At 41.5% G+C, this 17,966-nt stretch overlaps 1 protein-coding gene across 5 annotated transcripts in view; it reads right to left on the bottom strand.

Moving 5' to 3' along the window:
- Window positions 1-2,813: 2,813 nt before the first annotated feature.
- Window positions 2,814-17,966, bottom strand: part of LOC143277891 (transcription factor 12-like) — a 245,656-nt gene continuing 230,503 nt past the window's right edge. For 4 of the 5 annotated variants that reach the window (XM_076582846.1, XM_076582842.1, XM_076582845.1 and 1 more), the window contains 6 exons: window positions 15,820-15,864; window positions 12,948-12,995; window positions 10,736-10,816; window positions 10,071-10,216; window positions 8,141-8,262; window positions 2,814-7,002 (listed from right to left, as the gene is read on the bottom strand). In XM_076582846.1, coding sequence (XP_076438961.1) covers window positions 6,961-7,002; window positions 8,141-8,262; window positions 10,071-10,216; window positions 10,736-10,816; window positions 12,948-12,995; window positions 15,820-15,864 — 484 coding nt within the window. In that variant the 3' untranslated portion in view covers window positions 2,814-6,960. The remainder of the gene's footprint in view (window positions 7,003-8,140; window positions 8,263-10,070; window positions 10,217-10,735; window positions 10,817-12,947; window positions 12,996-15,819; window positions 15,865-17,966) is intronic. The other variant, XM_076582844.1, reaches the window with a different exon arrangement.

Raw genomic sequence — 17,966 nt, 5'->3', positions numbered from 1 at the left:
CCAAATCTGACAATGTTAAAAATAACTGTAGATCTCCACACAAACAGGCACATTCCTGGGTCTACAAGTTGGAATCCCTGTTCAATCAAGATATATCTAGCTGGCTGAAACGTTGGAAACCATTGCCTCAGGCAAAACCCAACTGGCATTTCCACTGCTTGGACAATGGCATCTTGAAGCTATCAATGGGTGAGGACATATGGCTGTGTCTGACCATGCGCAGTAGGAACGCAAAGAATAGCTGACTGCCACAATAGCTCTTGCCTTAGCAAGGGCACACTCAACAAGTCATAGACATTCTTCAGAAACAATCAGGGTTGTCAACTGAGAGACTGCACAGCATGGACGAATCAACCCTTCACATCAGATTCCACAGTTAAAAAAAACAAAAACAAAAAAAAAAACCAAAAAAAAAACAAGATGGGTTAAAATGGTGGACAAGGAATAAACGAAAATCAACACACACACACACACACACACACAGGCATGTAGACACACATACGCACAAGCAAAACGCTCACATACAGGAGTTCATGTTGAAGTAAGGTCTTCTTCACTGTCAAACCCAACACTGGAAGCACAACGATTGGTGTACAATAAAAAAATAAAATAAAATCATTATAAAAAAACACACACCCCCCCTCCTCCACCCAAAAGCAGCACATACTGTCCCTTTCACATACGCCTTTCAACACCTACCCCTTCCCTCTCTACCCCCCACTTCCTGCAATGAAATGGTCAATAACAACATCAAGCTTGGGTGCTGAATATTTCTGCAATGGATGACCCCCACATTTGTAATGAATACTCATCAGGAAAGCCTGCACTAATTAACAAAGTGCAAAGGTCACAATCATGAACCCCTTTTTTTTTCTTTTTTTTTTAAACAACTTACTGATAATTTCTACTGTTAACAGACTGGTCTTTCCTAACATCGATGAATGCCAAATTCATCCACAGAAAAAAAAAAAAGTATTGAAAACGGGCCAAGGGCTGAAAGAGATGGGCCAAACAGGAAGTGCTCATCACAACTAAAGACCCACGCACAAAAATTCAGAGAGAACCCGCCATGCCAAGAATTTGGAGAACGAAGAACGGCAATTCTACTGAAGCTGTGTTTTCTGTTTTGAACTGAACACTTGTCTTTTAAACCTTTTTTCTCCCCCCCCTTCAAAAACTCTTTCCATGACAGCAGCAAATTCCTGTCGACATATTCTATCAGCAGCAGAGTGAATGGAAGGGGTGGAGGGGTTGGGGGGGGGGCTTGGAGGGAGAAGAGTGGGAACTGTGACAAGCCAACACACTTCCTCCCACCAAACTCCACATGTCTGCTAGTTTACTTGTCTAAAAAAAAAAAAAAAAAAAACCCCTACCACGCCCAAATCCTTCTGAACATCTTTAAACCAGTGATTTCTCCTTTGTGTGGCTGTGTCAAAACAACACATTGTGTGGCCGTGTCAAAACAACACAAAGTTGTCATTTCATCCTCAAACATTTTATGGAAGCAACTTACTTCTCAAAACCGATGCAGCAATTTTACTTTTGTCAGAACTTTCCGACTGAAAAATATCATTAATTAATGCTTCAGGCAGAGAAATAACTAAAAAAAAATAAATAAATAAAATTTTAAAAAAGGGTGAAACAATCTGCTACAGGTTTCAGTGTCAAGTAGTAGATACCTGTCTGTATTGAATTGCAAACTGGAACAGCTAAACACATCTTTATTTAAAAAAAAAAAAAAAAAAAAAACAAAAAAAAAAAAAATCGCACACATAAAAACGCAGAGAAGGTTGAAAATCCTCCCCCTCCTCCCCCCCCCCCCCCCCCCCCTCTCTCTGTGATTTCAGATACATGTGATATGTACTAACAAAAGTATCCCCATACCCCACAACAACAACAACAAGTTTCCAACAACAACAACACCACTGATGCTATCTATCATCGTTGCTCACACCCCAACTGACCACACAGGGACAAACACGCAGGAGCAGTGTTAACAACACGTGTCCAACGACAAAAAAAACAAAACAAAAACCAAAAACAAACCCACACCATCTCAAGTTCACAAAGTTCATGGATCTCCTGTCTTTGAAGATATAAAACAAGTAGCTTCGGCTTCACAACACAAAATGGTCATTCACAAAAATATAACTCGATTCCTCTTTCAAACTGACGACTTAAAAAAAAAAAAAGATATATATATATATATATATATAATAATGATAAAAAGGTTTCAGCTTTTTGATGCAGCTAGATTCAGAATGTACCGACTGTTCTTGTTCCAAAGCGCAGGTTGTCCACTTTGTTTGACGCATCAGTTGCACACTGAATAACCCCGACCCAACCCCGCCCTTCGACCCACCCCACCCCAAAAAAAAACAAAAACAAAACAGAACCAAATCTAAACACATTGAAACTCAAACCAAGAAAAGTTCATACACATGTATACCACATGTAAAAAAATCGAACTGGGATCATAACACAAAAAAAAGCAGATCAACCCATAGAGATTATCAATTCAGAACAACAAATAAATAAAACAAGAATTACAAAAAACAAAGAGCAAATGAAGGAAAGCAATAGGTTGAACAGTACCAAAACGTGTGCCACCCTTCAGTAACTGCCGCTGCAGAATCAAGTTGTTAAACGATGAACCAAGGCCTACAAGGTGGGGAGATTAAGCATCTTTTCACCATGCACTGCACACGTTTCAAACACCTTTCATTTGGATCCCCACCCCGCCCACACCCCTGCCCCCCAACCCTCCAACACACACACACACACATTATAAACCCCATCCCTCTATGCCTCAAAGACACTCAGACAGTAACTCTCCATTTCTCCTCTATGGGACCCAAATATTCAGAATATCTTAATCACTAAAAAATACTTTATCTTCTCTCCAATTTACATGATGCACCCTCGTTCCCTAAACGCATTAACCATCAACAGTTTTGTCACACACACACACACACACACACACACACACTTGTCACCCAAACAGCCATTTCGTTCGATAAGCAGGAAACAGGTTGCACTCATTTCTGGTTAGTGTGTGGCAAGCACAAACACAGCACAACAACCTCCACACCTTCTCCCGACAAGACTTGAACACATTTATTTCTTGTTCTTCCCTTCACTGATGAAGCTTCTGTCTGGTGACCAGTTTTGTGAACCAGAAATTTCCCATCGAACCATCCTGACAAGCATATGAGGACATTCTGGGGTATCTACTTTTGTCCATGACAAGTGTCACTAAAAAGGTAGAACTTCAGCAGTGTTGATTCAAAGACACGCCCAAACTCACTAAAGGATTGCAGCAGTAATATACATCAAAATACATGCCAAAGAGTACTCCATATGACACTGCTGCAACAGTCAAATATAACTGATATTCCCATCAATAGTTTTAATATATAAAAGAAATCTGGATAACACTTCAAAATTCTTTTTTTCCTTTTGCGTTTGTCCACTGCATCGCAACATTAAGTGACGAGTGTAGTTTCACATGTCTGACCAATTTTTTTCTAAACCTTCAAATTAGGCAGCAACACTCCATGCATACTGGTTGCATTTGTGTTCCCATAAGTCATCGAAATGATGATATAGATAACTGGCACTTAATCTGCATATTCAATCTGCACTTGATCTGCATATTCAATCTTCCTACATGCACATACACAAAAAGGTTTAGCACAATCAGGACTGCACACATGCTGACCTGGAAGACTGGTGAAATCTCCACTTTTTATCTCACAGGTGCTGCCAGATCAGGTTTAGAACACCAAGAGCTGATGTCTGTGGACAGGCAAGTCTAACACTTCAACCATTCAGCTAGTAAAACGTGTTTGATCCAACACTGTCAGCGCAGTGATTCCCACTGCTGAGTTGTTCTTTCCCACTTCATGCTGTACACACCTTGTCACTGTCTTCATCCCATCCACACATACACGCACTGTAGAAAGACACATTACCAGACATCTTACACATGTTTAGCAACACAAACTCTTCTCGAAACACAGTCAGCTGTCACTCAGAGAAGATGACCGTTCTATCACTGCCCACAAACACTCCAGTTCCCCACCCCCTACCTGACAGCAGAACAGAAACAAGGAATGGGTACCATCATACCCAGATATACTGTCATCTCTTTCCTGGCTTCTGCACAAAAGATGAAACTAAATTCAGGTGTGGGGTGTTAGTAATTTGTTTTAAATACAAGATGTGTATTTCTTGAAAACCCCTACCCCACCTTCTCCCTCAAATAGCAAGAGCTGGTAGCATCTAACTTGTCTGACACCAAGCTGCTGTTACTGTTAGCTTTCTTGATAACATAACAATCACTTACAATTGTTTCCGGAGACACATTTCCTATTTGCAAACACACTCGGGTGTGGCGAGGAAAAGGAGTACATGCACAAAGAAATGAATCTAAGGTGAGAACTAGGTCTTATCCTTGCAGCACAGCAAAGTTGCTCTGAGGGCTACCTAGCCCTGACTGGCGAGAACCTAGCCACTCTTGCCACGAGGTGGAAAAAAAGAAATGCACCTTCAGCGCGTGTCTCGTAAGAACCTAGCCCAACGCACCCCTATCTTCCCTGCTTATAGCCCTGTCTTTCCAGCTGGAGGAAAGGAACTGAGAGGGAGTGAGGATGGGAGAGACATCTGGAGAACGGGAGTCTGACACCAGACAGGCAGAGACAGAAGCAGCACAACCTTGTGACTACCAACTAAACGAATGACCACACCCCCTTTCTCAAGAGCCACACCCAACGAATGGAACAAACAAGCAAACAAAATAAGACACAACATTCACTACCGTGGTCACAAACCATTCTCCCACACACTGAGACACACATACATTTCCTGGACCTGAAATTAATTCAGCGTGATGGTGACAAAGGCAGTATTTTCCTTACTAAATTCCACCCACAATAAAAAATCTTAAATGAATACAGCTTGCATAAGAAAACAGCAATTGAAGAAGAAGAAAAAAAAAATCAAAGAGCTGCTCTTTTAAGAGCTTACCACTGACAAGCGGTAAGTTAAAACAATCATCATAAAACACAGTAATCATAATAAAACAGTTCATTAAAAATGCAACAACAACAACAACAACAGCAACAACAAAAACCCCACACAAATCAACCACAACAAAAACTTCAGACAGCAGTTGTAAGAGTTTTCGGATGACTGACCCAAAGCTATAAAGTGCATCCAGACACCTCCGACTCATTCACTCACACTACACGTGTAACTTGAGGTTCGTTCTCAATCCACACACCTCACACGTCCACACACATAACACGGCCAACATACATTTTTCAACATGTAACATGTTCACAGGCAACTTTTTTTTTTCTTTTTTTTTTTTCCTCTCTTCTCTCAGCCAATAACATGTTCATATTTTGTTGTGTTTTTTTTTTTTTTCAACTTCAGCCATATAACATAGGTAATATACTTCTAGCCACACAGGAGGTCCAAGACATCTGGCAGGCAGGTTGGTTGGTTGGTTGGTTGGTGTGTTCTCCTTCCTTCCTTCCAGGAAGTCCAATCTTGTTCGTCCTTTCCACGTATCACACGCAGGCTGCTTCGCCTTGCTGCATGCAGTCTCTCGTTACATGAGGAACGCACTACAGCACAGCCGTTCAGCGTCAGTCCTTCGCGTGACGTTCAGCGTAGTGGGGTGCAGTGCTTGGTCAGAACATCCATCCATGTAGACAGCACTCCAGTCGCGTGTGTAGGTGGTGCTGGTGTTGTTTGTTGTTTTTTTTGTGTGTGTAGGAGTTGGATTTTTTCTCTTTTTTTTTTCTTTTTGTTGTTGTTGTTTTTTTTAGTGACAACATTTCGTCATGTCATGGGATGTTCTGAAATCCAGGGCAACAGTTCACACCACTGCTGCCCTGTCAAATCAGCCAATGGCGTGTTCCTTCACAACCACCAGCCTTGTTAACTTCAGTTCAGTTTCTGGAGACAAGCTTTGATCGTCTAAAGAGGGAAACAAACCACTGACCTGGCAACTTTTCATCCGTCAGAAACCAAAGTCCTCTACTTTGTCAGAACCAAAGCCCTCTACTTTCCACTTTCATTTAAAAAAAAAAAAAAAAAAAAGGGTACAAATCTCATCTCTTCCTTCCCTCGTTTTACTCTGGATTTTTTTCTGCCTGCCTTTTCTCTCTCCTGCGGCCTGTCTCTTCCCCACAAAGCATGATCCAGATGAGGCCAGTGGAGAGGAAGCAGCAGTGTCTACTACACCAGCAAGGTATCGGTCATGATCAGGCAAACCAAGGCCAGCTCTACCACCACTCCTTTCCATGCCCATGGTGCCTGGGTCAACCCAAACTCCAGTCCCTGCTCTAACTGACCACAAGGGCAAGGTATATAAAGTGTTCATTACAGGAATCTTTCCCAACAAAACCAAGCCCGTCGTCTCTAAAAGCCAACTTCTCTACAAGACGGGCAACCGTGCACTGACGACGTGGATGCCCTTAACACAATGATGTGTGTTCTCTCTCTCTCTCCCTTACTTTAATCAATCCTTCTAAAACAGATACAGTGATGTGTTCACAAAACACACACCGTAAACACAACAATTTCGCTCTACCACCATACACACCACAGACCAGCAGTTGCCCCCCTTGTTGCTGTGGGAGCACCAGTGTGTGTGTGTGTGTGTGTGTGTGTGTGTGTGTGTGTGTGTTGCAGTTATATATGTCTGTGTGTGTGTTTGTGTGTGAACATGTCTGTGTGTGTGTGTAGCAGTGTGGATTCAGTCAGTTCAGTTCAGTTCAGTTCAGCAGAAGAAGGCCACATAACGGAGTTGCTGCAAACCATTGACGATTCGCTGAGGTTGCACGTTGTACAGGAGGAGTCAGGGCTCCCTTCGGCAGCTACTGGTGGTGTCGGGGTGGTGGGGGAGGGGGAAGAAGAGGGGTTGAGGGGTGAGGGGGGAGGTCAGTGCTACCACCAGGGGGCGACGTCCTTGCCAGGCTCGGGGGTGCACTGTGGACACACACACACACACACACAACAGGGGTCAGATGAGGTCACTTTCTAGATTTGTTAACGAATGTTATAATTTAGTATTGCATTGTTCTGATTAACCCTTTCTTTATACATTCCCTGTTTCTTAAGAAACACACACACACACACACGCACAGCCAAACACACACACACTCTCAAACACGAACACATGATTGCAAGCATGCACACACACTACACATCTAATATCACTTAAAGCAAAACGGCGTTATGTTTATCAAAAAAAAAAAAAAAAGGGTCACAGGACTAAACAGCATGGCCATCAATTTACACAGGCACAAATATGCCGGAAGCAACTCAGAAAGAATAGGGGGAGGGAGAGAGAGACATGCATATATATGCCAGGAACGACAAACAGAGAGAGAACTCAGAAGGTTTACTTCAGCCTTTAGCCACAATACATATGGCAAGTGAGAGAGAGAGAGGGAGGGAGAGAAAGGGAGAGGGGAGAGAGAAAGGGAGAGAGAGGGGGGGTGGGGGGGGGGGAGAGAGAGATTCACATATATACCAAGAATGAGCGAGAAGGAGAGACAGACAGAATGGGGAGGTGGCCGACACAGGGAGAAAGGGCATGGCAGGGGTGGGGGTGAAAGGAGCGACAGATAAAGATGGGAGGGGGAGGGGGAGGGGTAGTGAGAAGAGAAGGAGGTACAGAGAGATAAAGAAAGAGACAGTGAAAGAAGAAGACAAAGAGAGAGAGGGGGGTTGGTGGGGTAGGGATGGGGGAAGGGGAGGGGAGAGTGAGAGAGAAAGAGACTGAAAAGAACACAACACATCATGATATGATACACACTGAAGCAAGTATATATATGCAAGCACTCACTCTCTCTCTCTCACACACACACCCCCTACAATGTGCAAACATATGCAAGCACTCACAACAGCCCCTCCCACCCCACCTCCCGCACTCATACATGCATGCTAGCACTCACACATGCACAAAACACAACACACTCACACACACACACAAATAACATACACAAAAAAACCACTACTCCCCCATCCCCACCCCTTCCACCCACACACACAAAAAAAATACCAGCGAAGTAAGTTATGATGATCAAAAATACACATGACGACTACAACAAAGCCCCACTACCTTGCTGCCTAAGTGGCTCTGGGAAGCCAGGTCGTCAGAGTTGAGAGCTCTGCCCGGTAACTCCTCCGTCTTCTCCTCCTCCCGTCTCTTCAGACAGGCCGCTTTGGGGTTCAGGTTACGTTCTGCACACACACACACACACACACACACACACTATGACATCCAGTGTGGATGATAATGATGTGTGTCTTGATGTAACTGTCTGTGATAGCTGACATATGTCTTGGTGAGAGAGGGTGGATTTATGTCGAGGTGTTGTGTGTGGATATGAGATGTGCGTTTTGTGACAATGTTGAGGATATCAGACGTGTCATGAAAATCTCTTCTACAAAACAAACAAACGTATTGTGCTTTTTATTAAAAAAAAAAAAAAAAAGCAATACACTGTCATGTTGTCTTTCAGAGTAAAGTGTGAACTCCTAACAGTCCAAGTTTAACTCACTCCGGACGAATAGTTTTCTCCCTTTCTTTTCCCTGCAGTTGACCCATTTGTTAGGTTTAGGAAAAAAAAAAAAAAATCGCAAAAAAATACAAAACATAATGTAACTGAATGAAACTCACTGTACTCGACCCACTGACCCCTCTCCTCATGTCGTGTGAACGCCCACCCCCCTCCCTCTTCACTGCGCTCAGAAGCTGAGTCACTATCAGTACCTTCTTGCTGGTAGCTTTCTTCACTGCAGATACTTTATTCAGTGTCTTCATCATCCTTGTCAGTGTCGAAACCTTCAGTTTGAAGCATTTCAATTACTTCAGCAGCGGTAAAAACCGCTGTCGTGATCTAGGTTGCTCCAAAAATTTCCACATGTTTCGCCTGTGACGCCATTTTCGATATGTATGCAGATTAGCTTGTCATGTGGGGTCCTGAACTCCCTGGCTCGCTGTGGAGTGTGTTGTTACGAAATCTCATGAAGAAACTTTCCATTCGACCCTTGACAACTTCTCAATGCCCGGTGTAGTTGTTATGCTACCCCATGAGGAAAACGTGGAAAATTTTTTAATTGTCAAAACCGCTATAGCGCTCTATCGTCCAGAACGCTACCTTTCGTAAGGAACGTTATAGCGTTCCATCGTCCAGGGTGAGTTAATTAAGATTTGACAAAGGGCAGTAGGACACACACTTCTGACACCCTGTCAATAGCTTCACACCACAAAATGAGCATACATTCTGTACCACCATCGTCACCCACAGAATCAATTTACACAGCAGTGTCTTCACAAGCCTTCAGCGATGCTTCCTGGCAGTGACCCCAACCACTAGCAAACAGTGTCTGTGTGGATGGTACTATATCAGTCAAACACAGCACGATTTCTCTCTCTCTCTCTCTTTTTCTTTTTTTTTTTTAAATTCAAGAAGTTTTTCTCACCATGTTCTTTCTCCAGTCCTGATATGGCTTTAAGCAGACAGTCACTGCTATTCAGAAGTAAGTTCCTAAACTGAACGGAACCATCACCAACAGACTTCCTTCCTGTATAAATAATGACAACAATAATACAGGGTTTTGCCGAGTGCAGTTCCCTGCTCCAACAAGTACAACACCTATCATTTCAAGAGGTTAAGTCCGAAACCTACCACTACCCTTTCTCGCCCAACACCAACCCATAAATCAACTGTTCACATCCACTCCCCCCCCCGCCCCCCTCTCCTTAGACCCCCAGCCCTTTACTACCCACCCCTAATCCCCTGCATGGGGGCATCCTTGACGCACGTACGTTTGTGTGTGTGTGTGTGTGTGTGTGATGTGTGTGTGTGATGTGTGTGTGTTTCTCTGTGTGTGTGTGTGTGTGTGTGTGTGTGTGTGTTCACTTTTTAGTTTAACATCTTTTCATTTTAAGTGATATTAGATGAGTGTTGGGGAAAAAATTGAGAGTCAGTGAGTGAGTGTGTGTGTGTGTGTGTGTGTGTGTGTGTGTGGATGTTTGAACCCACCTCTGACTTGCTGTTCCAGGGCGGTGATGACGTTGACCGCCTGCTGCAGCACCATCAGCTTGGTGAGGGGCTGGGAGGTGTTGGTGTGCATCGTCACCATCTGGCCCAGCTCCTTGAAGGCCTCGTTGATGTCACGCACACGCACCCTGCACACACACACACACACATCACACCACACGCCTTACACACTGAATGACACGTGCTGGACACACACACACTGAATTACACACACTCTGAACATGTACATCACTACGATGCCTTACACACTTAATGACACACAATCTGAACAAAGACATCACTACAATGCCTTACACACTATATGACACACTCTGAACGTAACACCAACGCATTACACACTGAACAACAGCACTTTGCCCATACACACACATCTAGCACCATCCACTCTGCACACGCATCACACTCTGCAAAATCAACACGCAACTAGCATACCCAACAACACACACAACTTTTAACCATGGAACATGCACTCAAAACACACGCTTTACGCACAAATACTTCACAGAATCAGATCTGTTTCTAAGGTAAAGCATCACTGTTGCGCGAAGATGTGCAAAATAAAATATTTTTAAAAAAATGAAAATAAAAATAAAACCACCCCAAAAGAACAACACCACTACTAATTCTACAGCAGCGCGAACACCCACCTCTCTCGGGCGTTGTTGGCCTGTCGCCTCAATCGCTCCCTCTCTGCCTTGGCCTCTGGAGTTTCATCCTCGTCCCCTTCCCTGAAACAGGAGGTAACAGGACCAAAGTTACACCAGCACTACACTGCTGTCTCCTGAACCAACACTTCACGTCACTATTCACCTGGTAGGGGGGGGGGGGGGGGGGGGTGGGGGGGGTAGGGGGCAGACAGGGGGGCTGGACAGCAGGGGGCGGTGTCCCAAGAAGGAGAGTGTTGGTTGGGGGGGAAGGATGAGGGGTGACTGTTCTTTGCTGTTCTGACAGAACCAGCACACATGGCATGCCGTCTTTGTGGAGACACGATTCTTTTTTGAATTTCATTAAAAACAAAAAAAACAACAACAACAAAACAACAAGCAAAACAAATAAAAATTGTTCAAAACTGTTCTGGTGGCAACAATCTGTCAATGGTGTAGAAGACACCATTCCTAAGCATTAAAGCCAGTCTTAAGTACACAACTATCTGGCCTATGTGACTCGAGTTTCTTCTTATCCTCCCGTTAATTTAACATCCCGGGTCATCCCTGTACATCTGGCTGGCTAGTTTGATCAATGACTTTACTGAACAGGACTTTTTTTTTTTTTAAATTAGTATCACAGATTTAATAATGCAGATCCACATTTCTGTTACAAGAAATACTGACATATTTACTCAAACATGAGGTTTCAACAATAACAAGGAGTTCCCCAATTCACACTTTCCTTCCTTGCGAATCACTAAAAGACTGGTATTGATTATAATCACCCAAAACTGAGGACGGATTTTTAAATGGCTGGGTAAAAACATACAAGCCCACTTGAGTACAATGAGTGAACAGAGAGAAACAACCCATGAACACACAGAACATTCATTGTTAAAAGACGGTTCCAAAGTGTTACCAGTTTCCTGCTATTCAGCACTCCAACAAAACCATAAAGAGCATAACTGCAGTTCCAGAACACTTAAAGGATGGTGAAAAACAAAACTAAAACAAACCTTTCCCATTCAGAAAGAAAACGCTCACACACATAATGCGCAAGATGCTTTCAGCATTCAGCAGGAGGCAAGAGTATAAAATATTCTCAAACAATTTTATACACATTCTCAAACAATTTTGAAAATATTCTGTACCATTGTTGGACACATTCTCCAACAATTCTGAAAACATTCTGTAACAATATTGGACACATTCTCCAACAATTTTATGACACATTCTCAAACAGTTTTGGACAAAGTCCTGTTAATAGTTTCTGCAGAATACAATGAAGGTTCTTTTCTTAGAAAAAGGTATATCACAATATAACACAAGAATTTCAGTATCAGAAAACTGGATTAAATCAAAATATATTATCAAAGAATGTTTCTTAACAGCCACAAAAGACTGACACTCCGTTCTTGCCCTCAATCATCTCAACACCTCCTTGCTTTTGTGTGTTGTCTTTCCCGAACATTCCTGTATGCCTATCTGCTAGTGCCTGACCACTGTTTGCAATCACTGTACAATGCTGTATGCTATAAACTGGAGACAGAGCCATTTCTTACTTTCAGTGTTCGAGGGCTCAAATACCCACATTCAGCACAATTCATGAGTGGGCTTTCACGTGCATGACTATTTTTACTCTGCGGTTAAGGCAGCCATACTACATTTTCAGGAGAATGCATGCTAGGTATGTTCCTGTTTCCACAACCCACATAACACTGACATGGATTACAGGATCTTAAAAACATATGTATTTGATCTTCTGCATGCGTATAAAGGGACTGTATTAAGGTACTGGAAGGTCTGCACATAAGCTGACCTGGGAGATCAAAAGAAAGTATGATTTTCACCCTTCATCCACAGGCGGGGTGATACAAGGATCAAACCCAGGACTAAGAATGCTTGAAGTCCACTGTTCTAACCACAAGGATCGTGTGCCTTGGTGACCAAGTGACTGGCACTGTCGGTTCAGACTGATGTCACCAGAACCTGCGGCAGTCCTAAGTGCCCTCCACTGATGCATGCCTATGAAGTGGAACCGACAGAAACAGCAACACATTTCTACTTCTGACACTGTTTACCGTCTTCACGGCACCATGAAGAGAACAGCCTACACACACACACACACACACACACACACTCACGCACAACACACACAACAACCAAAGAAAGAAAGAAAGAAAACGAAAAAGCCAGGGGCAGTTCATCGTACTTTTCCTCATCATCATCGTCGCCATACTCGTTGACTCTGGGGCCTCGTCTGTTGGCAGCGGACAGTGACATGCCAGACAGACAGATCAAAACTTCTCACTCCGGGTTCCCGTCACAATCATCGGCTTCTTCGTACACTTCACATTACCACCACCTTTTCTTTTCTTTGTTTCCCCTACCTACTACTGTGTGTGCACACTTAAAGGGGTGGCCTTTACCAAAACCAGCCCCACGTCAACCATTGTCTTGCAGCAAAATAAACAATTTATCTACTTGTCTCTTAATGTTAAGAAAATGAAAACAAGAAAGCACCAAAAAAAAAAAAAAAAAAAAAAAAAAATCAATTATAATTATGTACATGTTTGTTATTCTTTCAATCTTTTTTTTTTTTAAAGACAAAAAGTGAGTTACAAAAGTTCTCTAATGTTCCAGCTGAAAACTAGAGAAATTCCTTCATACACTCCGTTTGGTGTTCTGTGATCTTGTCAAACTGGTGCAAACTAAAGACGGCAGGTTAGCCCTGCTGGCCAATTTTTTGTGGTTAATGCAGTATCGAGATGGACCCCCCCAGGCTTAAACTACAACTGACAAAAATAAATAAACTGCTTACAGATATCTGACTGCTCTGTCAAGCCATCCATTCAGCGCAAAATGCATTCTTTAGTTGTAAAGCAATTCATGCACAAGTGCAAATTCGCAGAGAGTACTGAATTCTCTGGTTACTGTTCTGCAAGACAGCCAATGGAAATCTAACCAATCAGGACAGTAACTCTGAATAAAAAAAATACTACAATGGACAGAAGGCAAAGCAGAATACATGCAATGCTGTATAGCTTATTGTTTCTTCTACAATAACAGAATTTCTTTTTCTTTTTTAATAAATAAATGGAACCCAGTTACCTCTTCTGACCCATTAATCAATGGAATAACGATACTAATGATAGAATTATTTGTATCATATCTTAAAGGAACACTTGCTCTTCTTCCAGATCTATACATTTTCTTTCTCAGAACCCCCCTTTCTTTATTTTTTTAGCTTCACTCCTGTCCCTCGCTCGTTCCTAGTCTCCTCCTCTTTCATCCCCCTGTGGCTTTTACAAGTGTCTCGGTCTTTCTTTTTAACTGACCATTCTCTTATCTTTCTTTTCCTTGCCTTTGAGTCTTGTGCTTCTTTGCTCTCACCCCACCCCCCACCCCCGACTCCTCCTTTCCTGCACATGTGCACATACCATGCTGCATATAAAATATTATTTTTCTCTTTTATAAAGTGCTTATTTATCTATCCCTGTGAAATAATAATGTATTCCATTTCGTTTCGACGAGGTTTTCATTCTGTATAACATCACAGTTGTTCACATATCGTAAAATTCATCTTACAAGGTTACAGGGAAAAAAAAAAAAAAACCCAGTCTTTCTTTATGACAAATTTGGCTTTTTCTTCCCGTCTTTCAAGCTTTTTTTTCTTCTTTTCTTTAAAAAAAAAAAAAAGTTATCTGCTGTTGGTCTTATATTTTTGTTTTGTTTCCTTGCTTGACATTTTTTTTCAGTTTTGTTTTTGTTGCCAACAACAGCTGCAAACATTGCCTTTCAAAACAATTTACACCTGTTCCCCCCCCCCCCCTCCTCCTTCCCTGCAACCTGTCTCTATCCATCATACATGACAAGGCTCCCCACTCCCTCCCCCATTCCACAACCCGGATCTGTTCATTGCAAGTGACAGTTTTGTACGATTATGTGAGTGCATCTAAGTGTAGGTGAGTGTGAGTGAGCACGCGCATGTGTGTGTGTGTGTGCGTGCGCGCACCCATGCGCATGTACTGTAATAGGTGTATGCATGTGCCATGTATCTTCTCCATGTGTGCTTGCTTTCAATAAACCCAATTTTTAGTTTTTCTTCTGTTGCGTCTGTGTGTGTGCTGAGCAAAAAAAAAAAAAAAAAAAAAAAAAAAGAAGTAAATGCATCAAGTAAAAAGATTCTCGTGGAATGCAGTAATGAAATCAAGAAATGGTTCAGTATTTGGCTGAAAAGACTGGGGAGCTGAAGCAGTAAGAGACTGAAGGATTCGTTTCTTTTTGTTCTTGTCTTTAGCGGTTGAAGACCTTTTTTTTGTGTTTTTTTTTTCACCGGCAGTGATCAAGTTTCCAACTTTTGATGTGAATGTGGGCATAAACTTTCTTACAGGTTTGGATGATTATCTGTGTATCCTTTTTATGTCTACATTCTTGTGATATGATTATCTGTGCATTCTTTTTCTGTTTACATTCTAGTGATATGATTATCTGTGCATTCTTTTTATGTTTACATTCTTGTGATATGATTATCTGTGCATTCTTTTTCTGTTTACATTCTAGTGATCCAATTATCTGTGTACCCTTTCTATGTTTAGTTGTTTGTGACACAATTATCTCTGAACCCTTTTTATGTTCTTGTGAAGCTACACAGGCACAATGAAGGGTGCAGGCATGCTTGTGTGTGAGTGTGTAACACTGAACTATACAGGAAAAGAAAACATGTGCAGGAAAACAATTCTGATGTGCTTTTTTTTTTTTTTTTTCCTTTCTACAAATCACTTTGCAAAATGCCTCAAGAACTTTATATACATGCACAATTCATAGTTATCTTCTTTTCTTTTCTTTTTTCCAAATCAAACAAATATAACAAAAATCAGAAACTTTTAACATGGAAAAAAAAAAAAAGAAGGAAATTGAAAGAAAATGGATAAGATCACATACAAAACATACACACATAATCAAACATAAAAAAACTCATACAAGAAAACAACAACAACAAACAAACAAACAAGAAAGCAATGAAAGAAAGAAAAGAAGGGAAGGAAGGAAGGAAAAAACGAAAAACGGGCAATTCATCGTACTTCTTCTCATCATCGTCGCCATACTCGCTGACTGTGGGGGCACGTCTGTAGGCAGCAGGACAGGGACACATGGCAGACAGACAGAAACACAGCATGTCTTCAGCATGATACACACACGGTGCCGCATCGTACACACGCGGTGCCGCATCGTACACATTCGGCGCAGCAATCACTAACCACAGGGTCAGGGTGGGGAGGGGGGAGGGGGGAATGAAAAAGGGGCAGCGCAAAGGGGGATGGCTGGCAAGACATGGCAGGGGCAGGGGCTCGGAGAGGGGTGACGGGGGAAGGGGGCAGCGTTTAAGACAGTGGCGTAGCATCAGTTTATGCACTTGTATGTGTGGGTGTGTGTGTGTGTGTGTGTGTGTGTGTGTGTGTGTGTGTGTGTGTGTATTGGGTGTCCCCCATGCTGGTTTCAATTTGACAATACTAGCATAATTTGCATCCGTACTTTTAGATATTTTGCAGACTTAATGATACCCGAAGGTTACTGTGTGGAAATTTTCAATGAATTCCGTTTCTCTATCACTGCGAAAATACTTGTCAAAAAGCAGTTCACTTTTCTGGGGGACACCCGATATGTCAGAGACTGACATACACTCACAGCTGGCCTAACAACATCAGTTTATGCTATCTGTTTATATATATCAGAGACTGACATAAGCTTGCAGTTAGTTGGGCCTACAGCAAAGACAGAGAGAGAGCTGTGTGTGATCAATTTCGCCACTGCCATGAGAATTCATTTACAAGCTTAGTCTTTTATGAAGTACTATGACTCAAACTAGGAGGCGAGACAGCGCTGGTTTTTCGTGCTGCAGCCTTGAGGGCCAGTTGTTCTTTGGTGACCATCCCAACGCGGACTGTTATAAAGCCCTCTTGGCCGAGAGAGTGGGGATGTAACTTGGGCAAGACAGTCTCCACTATAATCAAATTCTGGCCAAGATAGTTGAAACAGCTGTTGCCTCCTCTGCTGTTCTGATGGTCATGACTGGACAAGACTATCATATATTGCTGAAGTAAGTTACAGAAACATAATTCGTATGATCGAGGTTGTTTTAAAAATAAGAGTTCAGAATCAAACAGACTTAAGTATAACAAATAAATAGAAGATTACAGCTAAAACATCAAGGTTATGTAAATCAAAAACAGACCTGAAAACATATCTATCTGTATACATTGTCAAACTATAAAATGCCTACACATTTTCATAAGCAAAATCAAATATCCTGAAAATGACTGCAGGATTATATAGTGAAATAGTCATCAAACAAATCAGTGATATGTGTGCATGATATACATGCCAAAGTGCATTCAGGAACTGAGAAAAGCTTTGCCATGCCATGAACTTTGAACGAAAATAACCAAAACTGACCAACAAAATCTTAAAACAGCTTTAAATCAGTTTACGAAAGTCACCACCTGACCTTCGATAATAAAATGATAATGATAATAAGAACAACAACAACAACAATAATATGAATATGAATGAAACAAAAATGAAATCAAAATAAATTGTAACACCACAAAAAAATATTTTAAAAATTCTGTCAGTGTCATTCATTCGGATCCTCCTTATTTATTTATTTATTTCTTTAAATCATTTACAGCATAAATGTTTAAGAATCCTCATTCAGGTCAACTAATGGAAAAATCCGCATCCAATACTCATATATGTCAAACTCTGCTTTCCATACTGCAATTATTTTCCCGCAACTTATATGTACGTTTCCTTTTTTTTATCAAATGAACGACGTCAGACTGCAGCATCTTGATACCCTTTAAGGGCAAGGTGGAGGGGGTGATATTACAGTATACAAAACTCAACAAGATGCTGTCCACTTGCACTAATAACAGAACTCCCTTCACCATAAAATAACATAAAATCATTTAAAATATATAAATATATAATACGAGAGAAAAGAAGAAAAAAAAAGACCTATATAAATCAAAATTTAACGCTAAAAAAAAAAAAAAAAGAGAGAGAAAAAAAAGAGAGAGAAAAGAGTAAAATGAGATGTACACTTTTTTTCTTCTAATTTCATAACAAAATTTCACGAAGTCAATGAATCAATGAATAAAATAAGTAAATCAAGACTTCACAGACAACTGAAACAAAATTATTAAAAAATACAAATAAATAAAAATTG

This window comes from Babylonia areolata, chromosome 35, assembly GCF_041734735.1.
Source record: "Babylonia areolata isolate BAREFJ2019XMU chromosome 35, ASM4173473v1, whole genome shotgun sequence".
In the NCBI taxonomy this organism is placed as follows: Eukaryota; Metazoa; Mollusca; class Gastropoda; order Neogastropoda; family Buccinidae; genus Babylonia; species Babylonia areolata.
The sequence above is the reverse complement of the archived record's forward strand: the minus strand, read 5'-3'. Positions and strand labels throughout refer to the sequence as shown.